Raw genomic sequence first — 13,311 nt, forward strand, 5'->3', positions numbered from 1 at the left:
AATTATCTCCTCTGCTGTGTGATAGTCCTCTTGGTCTAGAAAGTTCTACAATTTGTTTTATTTTATACTGCACATTTGAATGTTTTATATGCAGGTAGACAGGCTGTCATCAAGATGAAGTCACAGAGCAAATTCGGAGAGCTTTGAAGCATCATAATAGATAATCTGAAACAGAATTTAATGTAGGAGATTTGAGCTGTTATAGGTAATAGAAAGGCCCTGATAAGGTCATCAGTTTCGATGATAAGACAGTGGTTATCAAACTTTCAAGATTTGTTTCTCATGATTAATCCGAATTAGATGCAAAGTGTCATGCTCTGAGCAGGTGATTGACATAAATGAGATGCTTTGTACCTTAGGTGCTTGTGTTTTGTAATGAACTACACAAGGCCTAGATGATGGCAATATAAGTGATCGTTATACATAGGACAGAGCTATTGCAGCTAAAAGCCAATTACGCAGAGTGGATACATGGGTAACATACCCAGCGGGGTCGAATAAATGGAGGGATGTAACTGGCAGGGAAAATACTGGCAGTTTTAAACATTGGTGAATGCTCAGGATGGTGGCCAAGGAGTGAGGTCCATAGAGTGACAGAATGGGGTAAAAGAGTGGAGAGTTAGAAAGCGCAGTGCAAATACTGATAATCAGTTCGAAAGTGACTGTTGTGTCAGAAAACAATCACATACCAGAGAAAGTCCCTTTAATAGTTCCTACAGACATAAAAGTGCAAGTGCAGGCTCATGGCTTGAATAGATTACACAATGAAATGAAGGGTACAGGATAGTCTGGGAACAGACATCCTCATAACCGTGAAGTTTAGATGGCTGTCAGCAAGCTTGAGGATAAACGAATAAGGGAGGCAAAACAAAGAGAATTGGACACTTGGAGAGAATTTGAAGTTTATTCTGAAGTATCAGATACGAGACAACCAGCCTTGTCACAGAGATGAAATTGTATTGAAAAGTATATGCAGGTGGGTCTCATAAGACTAAAGCAAAGCTAGTTGCTAGGAGTTTTGAAGAGTGACTGGGTGATATAGATTTTAGAAGGAATTCTTAATGCAGGAAAAGTAATCTTAAAAATCCTTTAAGCTTTTCGCTGTGTTTTCACAGTACTGTAGGTCAATCGACATGTAAGCCACATACTTTTCAGAAAGAACTGTTTCTGAAATGGTCAAGAGAGGCAGCAGAAAAAGAAAAACCGTGGAAACTTGTGTCTGTGACCAGAATGATGCGTCCAGGGTGTGGTGTTTATCAATGAGATCTGCTTTCCTGAAAATACTTAGTATTCAACTAAAAGCAAATCCCACAATGCTTTATCAGTATCGTAAGGAAAAACTTTCAGGCGTTTTCATGATGCCTGTAATGATATCTCATGAAGTGGCAGATCAGAATTTGGAATGTGTTCTCAGTAAGATTAGAATTTAAAATTGGGAGTCAAGATTGTGGGGCTTTTAAATGTATTGGTTTAAAAATTTAAGAGGTCTGGAATGACTTTAAGTCAATAATCCTATTTAACTGGGGCGCACGTAACACATTCTAATTACACTAGATCATCATAGAAAGATAGGAAAAGACTGCAATTGTGAAGTTTGATTGCTCAGTTGAACTGGTTGAGCACTCAGACTAGATCAGACTTTAGTGTGTTAGTCGAGATAAGTACTTGATGAAATACCCTAGTGTCGTGAATGTTTTAAGTGTAAAAAGCACTTAAAAATAAATCTGGAGAAATGTATACTTAAGTTTCCCATCCTTGGGTAACCCAAAAAAACAAGTTTGGCTATGCTTCCTATACTAATCTCCCTGATGGATGGGTATTCAAGTGCAGCGAGTTTCAAAACATTTTTGATCGATGAAAATGGGAAATGTTCTTGCACTTGGGAAGCTAAGAAAATAAGAGGTTGTTAAAACTACTTCAAATGTAGAACCATTAACTCATGTAGAGGCAGTGCTTATGGGATTCTATTTGTCAAATATTTTAAGTGGGATTCTGTGGAAGGGACATACCATCGGTGGTATACCCGTTGAACACCATGTAGATAATTGTCAGTCGTGGGACAGCATCCACTTTAGGCCAAGTGTCAATGTGAAAGGGTTACGGATTGACCATGCTGGTTTGAGACAAAGGAAATCTCTAAGATGAAATGGGTGGGATTCAAGCTGTCAACCACCGAATTCTACAACAAGAAATGCATGTATAAATAAATTATTAGGGTCCTTGAGAAGGGACATGTCACAGCGTAGTTCTTTGTAACAGAATATGGGAGGTTTTAACATTTTGTGCACATTAACCTCATTTGCATTTAAAAACAGAGAAGGCAAACTGTTCATTTTTATCTTAATTGTGTTCAATTCTATGCAGGTCGTGTGCACCAGGGCTTCACTTGAGCCCCCGATAAATAAACAGATTAAAAATAGTTTGTTCAATTAGGAGGTACATGCTTGTTATGTGTGACTCTGTAAAAAAAAAAGTGTTTAAAGATTGGCTCCAGTTCTATCCTTCACCAACTGACTTTCCAGAATAGAAAGTGAGGCAAAATTATTTCAAAGAGCCAACACATTCATGATAGTTAAATGTCCTCCTGTGATATAAGATTTTGTGATCTTTTATTGGTAAATGAGCCAGACAATAACGTGGTTTAACATCTAGAATTTTCAATTGATCTGCTCATATTGCTCCTACCAATTGCAGTGCTAGTGATAAATTTGTAATCGCTAATATTTTACCCTAGTGCTGTTAGATGCAAAATGTACTCCAGACTTGAGCTAACTTTGAAAGGAGTTAATCTGGAATTAAGATAGAAAATGCTAGATAAACTCAGCAGGTCTGGCAGTGGAGAGGGAGAAACAGAATCAATGTTTTGATGAGTGCGCATGACTCCTCTTCAGAGCTGAAGAAGGGTAGGATTGGGCCCAACACAAACTAGAAGAACAACACCTCATCTTCCGACTAGGCACATTAGCCTTCTGGATTCAACATTGAGTTCAACTTTCGACTGTGAACTTTCTTCTCCATCTTGACCCTTTATTTTTGTCCATCTCAATGCAAATCTCCCCCTCACTCCAAATCCCCCACATGGCTATCTGTCACTTATTCGTTAGCTTTGCTTTGAGCATTGACCTTTGTTCTCCTATTAACACATTCTGCTATCTTACCTTTCTGCTGTTATTAGCACATTCTTTAGTCTTTAATGCTATCATTAACTCTTTCTTTGTTGCGTGTCCATGGCATCTTTGTCAATCTCTCCTTAGCTTTTACCTATCCCTGCCCACCTATTCTGCTCTGCCTTCTCCATGCCCTTCTCCAATCCTACCATTCCTACCATCACATTCCTCCTCTCTTCAACGTTAAAGGAGAGCCATACAGACTTGAAGCATTAACTCTGTTTCTCTCTCTACACAGATGCTGCCAGACCAACTTATCTAGCATTTCTGTTTTTATTTCAGATTTCCAGCATCTGCAGTATTTTGCCTTTATTGAACCTGGAATTATAGTGCTAGATATTTTGCACAGTTCAAGTGGACTCGGTAGATTAATGCTGCCTGCTATTTAACAAAAATTTGCTGTACAGATGCATTCAATAACCAGTTGTCAAACCTTGATTCCTAACATCCTTAGTGCTGGATGCCTGAGATATTTGCATTCATGGTATATTTCTTTTTTCTGTTTCAGGGCTCTTCACCCTGCTGGTAGAGGATTTTGGTAAGTACATAAGAACATAAGAACTAGGAGCAGGAGGAGGCCATCTGGCCCCTCAAGCCTGCTCCACCATTCAATAAGATCATGGCTGATCTTTTCATGGACTCAGCTCCACTTACCCGCCTCCTCACCATAATCCTTAATTCCTTTACTGTTCAAAATCTATCTATCTTTGCCTTAAAACATTCAACAAGGTAGCCTCAACTGCTTCACTGCACAGGGAATTCCACAGATTCACAATCCTTTGGGTGATGAAGTTCCTCCTCAACTCAGTCCTAAATCTGTTCCCCCTTATTTTGAGGCCATGCCCTCTAGTTCTAGTTTCACCAGCCAGCAGAAACAACCTCCCTGCTTCTATTTTATCTATTCCTTTCATAATTTTATATGTTTCTATAAGATCCCCCCTCATTCTTCTAAATTCCAATGAGTATAGCCCCAGTCTACTCAGTCTCTCCTCATAAGCCAACCCGCTCAACTCTGAAATCAACCGAGTGACTCTCCTCTGCACCCCCTCCAGTGCCAGTATATTCTTTCTCGAGTAAGGAGACCAAAACTGTACACAGTTCTCCAGGTGTGGACTCAGCAGCGGCTTATACAAAACAAAACTTCCCTGTTTTTAAATTCCATCCCTCCAGCAATGAAGGACAAAATTCCATTTGCCTTCTTAATTACTTGCTGCACCTGCAAACCAATTTTCTGTGATTCATGCACAAGGACACTCGGGTCTCTCTACACAGCAGCATGCTACAACTTTTTAGCATTTAAATTGTCTATTTTGCTGTTATTCCTACCATAATGGATGATCTCACATTCACCATCATTGTACTCCATCTGCCAGATCCTTACCCACTCACTTAAACTATCTATATCCCTTTACAGACTTTGTGTCCTCTGCACACTTTGCTCTACCACTCATCTTAGTGTCATCTGCGAACTTTGACACACTACACCTGGTCTCCAAATCATCCATGTAAATCGCAAACAATTGCAGTCCCAACACTGATCCCTGAGGCACATCACTAGTCACTGATCACCAACCAGAAAAACACCCATTTACCTCCACTCTTTGCTTTCTGTTAGTTAACCAACCCTCTATCCATGCTAATACATTATCCGTAACACCGTGCACCTTTATCTTATGCAGCAGCCTTTGGTGCGGCACCTTGTCAAATGCCTTCTGGAAATACAGATACACCACATCCACCAGTTCCCCGTTGTCCACCGCGCTCATAATATCCTTAAGGAATTCCAGTAAATTAGTTAAACATGACCTGCCTTTCATGAACCCATGCTGCGTCTTCCAATGGGACATTTTCTACCCAGATGTCTGGCTATTTCTTCCTTGATGATAGATTCAAGCATTTTCCCCACTACACAAGTTAAGCTAACTGGCCTATAGTTACCCGTGTTTTGTCTACTTTTTTAAACAGTGGCATCACATTTGCTGTTTTCCATTCTGCCGGAACTTCCCCAGAATCCAGCAAATTTTGGTAAATTACCATGAGTGCATTTGCTATTTCCCCCGCCATCTCTTTTAGTACCCTGGTATGCATTCCATCAGGGCCTGGAGACTTGTCTACTTTAGCCCAGTTAGCTTGCCCAACACTACTTCTTTCGTGATAATGATTGTTTCTAGATCCTCTCCTGCCATAGCCTTCTTGTCATCAATTTTTGGCATGTTATTTGTGCCACCCACTGTGAAGACCAACACAAAATACCTGTTCAATGCCTCGCCCATTTCCTGTTATTAAATCCCCCTTCTCATCACTAAAGGACCAATGTTTACTGTAGCCAATTTTTTTAATTTTATATATTTGCAGAAACTTTTGCTATCTGTTTTTATATTCTGAGTTAGTTTACTCTCATAATCTACCTTTCTTTTCTTTATAACTTTTTTGTGGCTTTCTGTTGACCTTTAAAGATTTCCCAATCCTTTAGTTTCACACTAATCTTTGCCACTTTGTATGCATTTTCTTTCAATTTGATACCCTCCTTTATTTCCTTAGATATCCATGGCTGATTATCCCTTTTCCTACAGTCCTTCCTTATCACTGGTATATACTTTTGCTGAGCACTGTGAAACATCGCTTTGAAAATCCTCCACTATTCTTCAATTGTCCCACCATAAAGTTTTTGCTCCCAGTCTACCTTAGCCAACTCCTCCCTCATTCCATTGCAGTCTCCTTTGTTTAAGCACAAGACACTGGTATTGGATTTTACCTTCTCACGCTCCATCTGTATTTTAAATTCAACCACACTGTGATCGCTCTTTCTGAGAAGATCCCTTACTGTGAGATCATTAATTATTCCTGTCTCATTACACAGGATCAGATCTAGAATAGCTTGCTTCCTCATAGGTTCCTTACATACTTGTGAGGAAACTATTGTAGATACATTCTATGAACTCCTCCTCAAGGCTGACCGACCTGGTTTGGCCAATCGACCTGTAGATTAAAATCCCCATGATAATTGCCATACCATCTTTACATGCATTCGTTATTTCTTTGGGTTATTGCTCGCCCCACCATGATATTATTTGGCAGCCTATAGACTACGCCTATCAGTGACCTTTTTCTCCTTACTATTTCTAATTTCCACCCAAATGGATTCAACCGTTTTCACCATAGAACCTATATCATCTCTCAATACCACCCTGATGTCATCCTTAAATATCAGAGCGACACCACTTCCCTTACTTTTCTGTCTGTCCTTACAAATAGTCTGATACCCCTGGATATTTAACTCCCAGTCATGACCACCCTGCAACCATGTCTCTGGCCACTAAATCATTTGCAATGATTTGTGCTGTAAACTCATTTATCTTGTTTCGAATGCTATGAGCACTTAGGTAAAGTGCTGTTCTGCTAGTTTTTATACCTTTTTGAATCCTAACACCTCCATTCATAACATCTCCTGAGTTCTCCTTCCTTTTTAACTTCTTTCATAATTTTACATGTAGTTGAAACCTCCTCATATGCTAACCTGCTGCTTTGCTTCCCATTAAACATTATACTGCCCATAGTTTTACTCTTCCTTTTTCTGTACACATTGCAATGTGTTTCAATAAAATACAGGAACTTGACCAATTGAAGAATTCTCAAAATCTATATTAAAATTACTTTGCTGCACTGTGTCATCAGTGTTTTTTTTATTCAAACTAATTGGAGTTAGCATCTCTATTCTCTCACTCCAGGTGTTAAAGGTGTTCAAGTAGAGGAGATCTATGACCTACATTGTAAAGTTCAAGGGTAAGTTATTTTGATTTGTTTTTGCTATTTATTTCCCTTCACTTTCTGCTTTCTCCTTTTTCTTACCTTCAAGTTGATGGCACTTACTGCAGTACAATTCCAAAGATGCCCTTTGCTGACTGTGCAAGTGGCCATTCCTTTTGCATGCACTCGGATGTTGGAGTGTCCCGATACTAGGGGAGAGTGCTGTAACCAAACTGGTGCTCTTTGTTCCTGCATCCAAATATACATACTGCTCAGCAGGAATTAGTGGATGATGGAGAGGAACAGGGACCACTGGCTGAAATTTTTTTTTACCATTTCTAACTGAGACCAATTTAGCATCTATTTCACCACACTAGGTAAATTAGCATAGTCTTGGGAATCAAACCTGGCAGCTTCTGATCTCTATAGCTCAGTAACAGAATATTATAGATGAGTCACAATCCTAGTGAACTGTAGCTCCAATGCATTGGCCTGGCACGGTGGTATTTTCTGTGTTTGGAGATGACATCTCACATGTTCTCCAGCAAGTGATTAGGACTTGATTGCATTAACCCATGCACAGCAAAGTTTATAAACAGTAGTTCAGGTCAGTAGAGAGTCGGCCAACTTACAGAAATTGTCCTTGAATTATAAAGAAGCAAAATGGTGTTCAACAGCTGTCTGAACTTGTTATGTATTTAAGTAGTGCATGATTGCTTTTAGAGCTAGTCACACGACTTGACGGTGATGTCATTAGGGTGTTGCTCAGGCTGCTGTTTTAGTTTCAGTTTGTTCTCTGTACAGGCAAGAGCTCCTAGAATATATCTGCTGTTGTTAGTTTGAATCTACATGTGCAAGCCACATCTTTCTTTATGTTAAAACTCACAACCCCTAACATAGGACATTACAGAACTGTAATCCTAAATTCCTAATCCACATCTAGGTAGATTATCAGAACTCATGTGTTGGTGCTATTACAATGGTGAGCAGTTTTGGGCCCCATATCTAAGGAAAGATGTGCTGGCCTTGGAATGGGTCCAGAGGAGGTTCACAAAAATGATCCCTGGGATGAAGAGCTTGTCGTGTGAGGAACGGTTGAGGACTCTGGGTCTGTACTCGTTGGAGTTTAGAAGGATAAGGGGGGATCTTATTGAAACTTACAAGATACTGCGATGCCTGGATAGAGTGGACATAGGGAGGATGTTTCCACTAGTGGGAAAAACTAGAAACAGAGGGCACAACCTCAGGCTGAAGGGATGATCCTTTAAAACAGAGATGCGGAGGAATTTCTTCAGCCAGAGAGTAGTGAATCTGTGGAACTCTTTGCCACAGAAGGCTGTGGAGGCCAGGTCATTGAGTGTCTTTAAGACAGAGATAGATAGGTTCTTGATGATTAATAAGGGGACCAGAGGTTATGGGGAAAAAGCAGGAGAATGGGGATGAATAAAAAAATCAGCCATGGTTGAATGGCGGAGCAGACTCAATGGGCCAAGTGGCCTAATTCTGCTCCTATGTCTTATGGTCTTATGATGCACCTTATTAAATAACTGCTGAGTCTTTGGCAATGAGGTGAAAAGGCAAAAAATTTGAGTCTTGCTCAGGCAACGCTGGTGATGACACCCAGCAAGAGGCTTGTGTCTGGGCAAAATGACCACTGACTTGGGTTGTATTCCCACTTCTGAGTCAGAAGGGTTAGGTTCAGGCCCCAAGCCTGAAAACTGGGTTGGCACTCGACTGAGTACTTGTCATTAAGGAGCTCTTTGGTCTTGGTTGAAGGTACTCCAAAGATAGATTTTTAAAAACTAGGAGGAAGGCAATGGGAAACCATATCTACCCTTCCCGAGTAAGTGGCTCAAGAATCTCAGATGTGAGACTTGAATTAGGACCTGTCTGAAGGGCAGAACACAATGGATGGATTCTCCCTCTGTGGAGCCTATTTGACCTGGGACCTGTATGTGACTGTTAACATTTTCTCATGTTTTATAGTTTATTGTACCTTTCACCTTTTTATGGTGTATTATCCTGACCACAACTGTTTTGGCAATGTCTGAGATAGCAATTATCTGTAGTACTTGAGAGATGAGGACCAGTGGAATTTAAGAAGTAGAGCTTCATCAGGTTGATTAGAGAGCTTGAGCTTTTCCAGACTGCAAGTTTTAAACAGACTTGCACTGGCCTGGATTATAGTTTTGGTTACCTGTATAACCTCCTGTGAGAGTGAGTGAGATGTATGCTTTAAAGGGTGTAGCAGTATGTGCATTGATCTGAGAGAGGATGAAGAAGGTGTGCTTTGATGGGTATTGTATTTCCTGCAAAGTGGATTGACATCATACTGTTCTCACGAGGAATTTGGATAATGGCGTGCCGGGCATACTGATATACAGTTACAGATTCTGTCATCCAGACGTGGCATTTTGAAATCATCATAGAATCCCTTCAGTACAGAAGGAGGCCATTTGGTCCATTGAGTCTGCACCGACCACAATCCCATCCAGGTCCTATTCTCGCAACCCCACGCATTTTACCCTGATGCTAACGGACAATTTAGCATGGCCAATCAACCTAACCCGTACATCTTTGGACTGTGGGAGGAAACCGGAGCACCCGGAGCAAACCCACATAGACACAGGGAGAACGTGCAAACTCCACACAGACAGTGACCTGAGGCCAGAATTGAACCTGGGACCCTGGTGCTGTGAGGCAGCAGTGCTAATCACTGTGCCACCGTACTGCCCCAAATGTGTAATTCTAGTTACAAATACAACAACCGTGATTTTTTAAAAAAGACATTGATGTGGGCATAGAATTTATTACCCATTGCAATCATTGGCAAAATTTTAAAGGGAGTGCAGGAACAGAGAGTACAGGTGGTGCATGTACAAAATATTTGTAGGTGTTAGAACAAGTTGAGAAGGCTGTTAAAAAGGTATGTGGAATCTTTGTTTTTATAGAAGTCAAAGTACAAAGTCAAAGAAGTTATGCTGAACCATTGTATACAAATCCTTAGATAGAACTTAATTGGATATAGTGTTCAATTCTAGCCACCACTATTTTGCAAGGATGTCAAGGCCTAGGTAGGGGTGTAAAATAGATTCTCTAGAAAAATCAGGATGTGGGACTTGGATATATGGAGAAACTTGGAGCTGTTGTCCTTGAGAAAGCAAGGAGCAAATTTGTTAGAGGTGTTCAAAATCATCAGAATATAAGGAGAAATAGTTTCCAGTGGCAGAAGGGTCAGTATCCAAAGGGCACAGGTTTTACTGGCAAAAGAACCGGAGATGACGTGAAGAAACTTTTTTTTATACAGTGAGTTATTGCGATCTGAAATGCACTGTCTTCAAAGATAATTGGATAAATCCTTCATAGAAAAATTGTACATGGCCACAAGAAAAAAGTAGGGGAGTGGGACTAAATCGTGTAGCTCTCCCAAAAAGCTGGTACAAACAGAATATCTCTCCATGTGCTGTATCATTCTGGATCCATTGTTGTCCTGAGACGGCTATGGGGGACCTTCTCCTTAAAGACCTGTATTTTCATTGTCACGGTTGGATACACATTGAGCTACTTAAGAGGGCAGCTGATGATGATAAATTGCCTGTTCTCTATTTATTGTAGGCTGCTATCAAACTTAGGCCATACAAGAATAGAATAGAATCCCTACAGTGCAGAAGGAGGCCATTCGGTCCATCGAGTCTGCACCGACCACAATCCCAACCCCCACATATTTTACCCGCTAATCCCTCTAACCTACGCATCTCAGGACTCTAAGGGGCAATTTTTAACCTGGCCAATCAACCTAACCCGCACATCTTTGGACTGTGGGAGGAAACCGGAGCACCCGGAGGAAACCCACGCAGACACGAGGAGAATGTGCAAACTCCACACAGACAGTGACCCGAGCCGGGAATCGAACCTGGGACCCTGGAGCTGTGAAGCAGCAGTGCTAACCACTGTGCTACCGTGCCGCCCTAAAGGTAAGGGCAACAGGTCTCCTTCCCTGAAGGATATTAGTGAGCCACTTGGGTTTTCACAAGAATCTGATAGCTTCATGGTCACTTTTCACACCAGGTTTTTTTTATTCATTTCAGTTTTACCTGATTTCACGTTTTCAAGCTGCCATGATCAAACTTGTAACAAATGACCACATTCTCTAGATTGCTAGTCCAGTAGCAAAACCACGATGCTATTGCGTCCACATACGATACATATGAAACTGTATTGGTATATGTGTGAATTGTTTCCTCCCATGGCATATTAGTACCAATACACTTAATTAAAGCAAATGACAATTTTAAAAGCAAGGTGTAGAGATCTTCAAATTCTATGTTTGTTTCACACAGATCAGAGATGAGCTTGACATCTGCTTAGGTAGTTGCCTGGAATAGTGAGAGTGCAACTGGGCATAAATCTGTCAGGTAAACAACTCCACCACAATCAGAGGTAACCAACATTCCCATTGTTGAGGTTCCCTTGAGTTGCTGCCAACTGCTGGGCTGAAGGTACCACCAGAGTTATTCTGCTATCCCACTTAATCCTAGTCATATGGATGCCTCAGTCCCCTGGTGCTCTCCCCATCTTTGGCCTGGGAAGAGTTACTTTGAAGTTGCATTCACAACTTTTGAAGCAACTACATACTTGGGCAGACTGTTCCACCATAAACAGTAGATTGAACAGCAAGGGAAGCCCATTTACACTGTATTACAGAGCACCTTCTGTCAACTCAATTTACATGGTAAGAATCAGTACATGTGATGGCTTCAATCTATGCATTGTTGCATAGTGTTTATGAGGAGTTTCCAAACAGGTGACTTTGTAACAAAACACTGCGTGCTCCTGTGATACTCATTTATTATTTCAGACACAACTATTCCAATGCTTGTATGGTGGCTGATCACCCTCCACAGTCGGTAAATTTCCAAAAACTGTTGCCTGTGGCATTACTCACACCACGTTCTGGCTTCCCAAGACCTTACCTTGCATGCAAGCTCCCAATGACTGAAATTTAGAATTCTTGACTTTTATAATTATAACCCCTCACAGATGTGCCCCTTTCTATCTGTAACTTCCACCAACATTACAAACACCCCCCCCCCCCCCCCAAGACATCTCCATTCAAGTTTGTTCTAAATTGGCAGCCATGCCTTCAGTCACCTAGGCCCTAAACTCTCTAATTCGCTCTCTAACTCTTCGTTCCTTGCCTCTCCATCTCTCTCTGTCTCTTTCTTAGTCTATCCTTAATGCCCATCTCTTCTTGATCAAGTTTTTATTTGCTTTTTCCAACTTTTCCTTCTGTGGCCAGATAGCCACTTTTGTCTGATTGCATCTCTGTATTGCATTCCAAAATATTTTTCTACGTAGAGGCATTGCATCAATGTAAATTGTCGATATAATATTGAATGTGCCACTCCTATCCTCTTATGTCCAGTCCAGTGTACGGATTTATCTTCCTGTTCAAATGGATTGAAGAGCGTAGATCACGGCGCAAGGTGACACCCCTGGTAGATGAGACATCAGTGATCGATGAGGAAATTGTTAATGACATGTTCTTTGCTCACCAGGTAAGCTTTGATATTTCCAGTGACATGTCTCATTCTGTCCACACTAGGATGGTAGGACAGTTGGAATTATGGACTCGGGATTCAGCATATCATGTCTCACTGAAAGAGTGATCTAATTAGTCCCATTCCCACTTACCTTCCCCGGAAGTCCTGCTTATTCCTCCTTTTCAAGTATTATCCATTTCCCTTTTGAAAGCTGTTGTTGAAAATCCTTCCACCATATTTCTGTGGTTTCTTATATGTTATCAAAGTGGATTTTGTGCATTTTCCGAGGAAAGAGATTAAAATGTAGCTTGCGCCTTCTCCATTTTCCCATCCCCTCTCCATCCCATCCCTTTAGAAGCTTCAAATCTTGCATGTACAAGTACACATGAGGTTCGGCAGCCTATCTGAGCACGGAGGGCAGGCCAGGCTCAGTCTTGTCATTACTTGACGTACACACTTCCCAGCAGGGATCATTGGAATGTCAAAATTCAGTAGGAATCCCAGCTGTTTTCTCTTCCGAAGTCCAGTGATAGGGAAGCTAGTAGTCACACCCTATTCTCAGCCTATCTGAGTCAGCACAGGCCAAGGATCAAACTGGGTTCTTTCCTGCTCTGTATGAGTCAGTTCCACAATGGGAAAAGCCAATGTAACGCACAGTTGTAGGTTTTTGCCGTACTGCTTTACAATGTTGGCAACATTCCGGCTGAAGTGAAGAACCATGTTAATTTTAAGATATTTGATCAATCGCCTCAAGAAATAAAATGTGTGTGTTCGGTCAGTGCAACTGGATCATTGTTTGCAGATTGGAAAGAGAAAAATCAGCCCTTTCCTTGCTCTTGATTGCTACCTGGTAA

The 13,311-nt window shown here is 41.1% G+C and overlaps 1 protein-coding gene across 1 annotated transcript in view; it reads left to right on the plus strand.

Moving 5' to 3' along the window:
* bap1 (BRCA1 associated deubiquitinase 1) overlaps positions 1-13,311 on the plus strand; it is a 65,152-nt gene that overhangs the window by 16,212 nt on the left and 35,629 nt on the right. Inside the window, exons 2-4 of the mRNA XM_078209383.1 lie at positions 3,676-3,705; positions 6,896-6,950; positions 12,340-12,472. Of these exons, the coding sequence (XP_078065509.1) occupies positions 3,676-3,705; positions 6,896-6,950; positions 12,340-12,472 (218 nt within the window). The remainder of the gene's footprint in view (positions 1-3,675; positions 3,706-6,895; positions 6,951-12,339; positions 12,473-13,311) is intronic.

The sequence above is a fragment of the Mustelus asterias genome, chromosome 3 (genome assembly GCF_964213995.1).
Source record: "Mustelus asterias chromosome 3, sMusAst1.hap1.1, whole genome shotgun sequence".
Taxonomy (NCBI): Eukaryota; Metazoa; Chordata; class Chondrichthyes; order Carcharhiniformes; family Triakidae; genus Mustelus; species Mustelus asterias.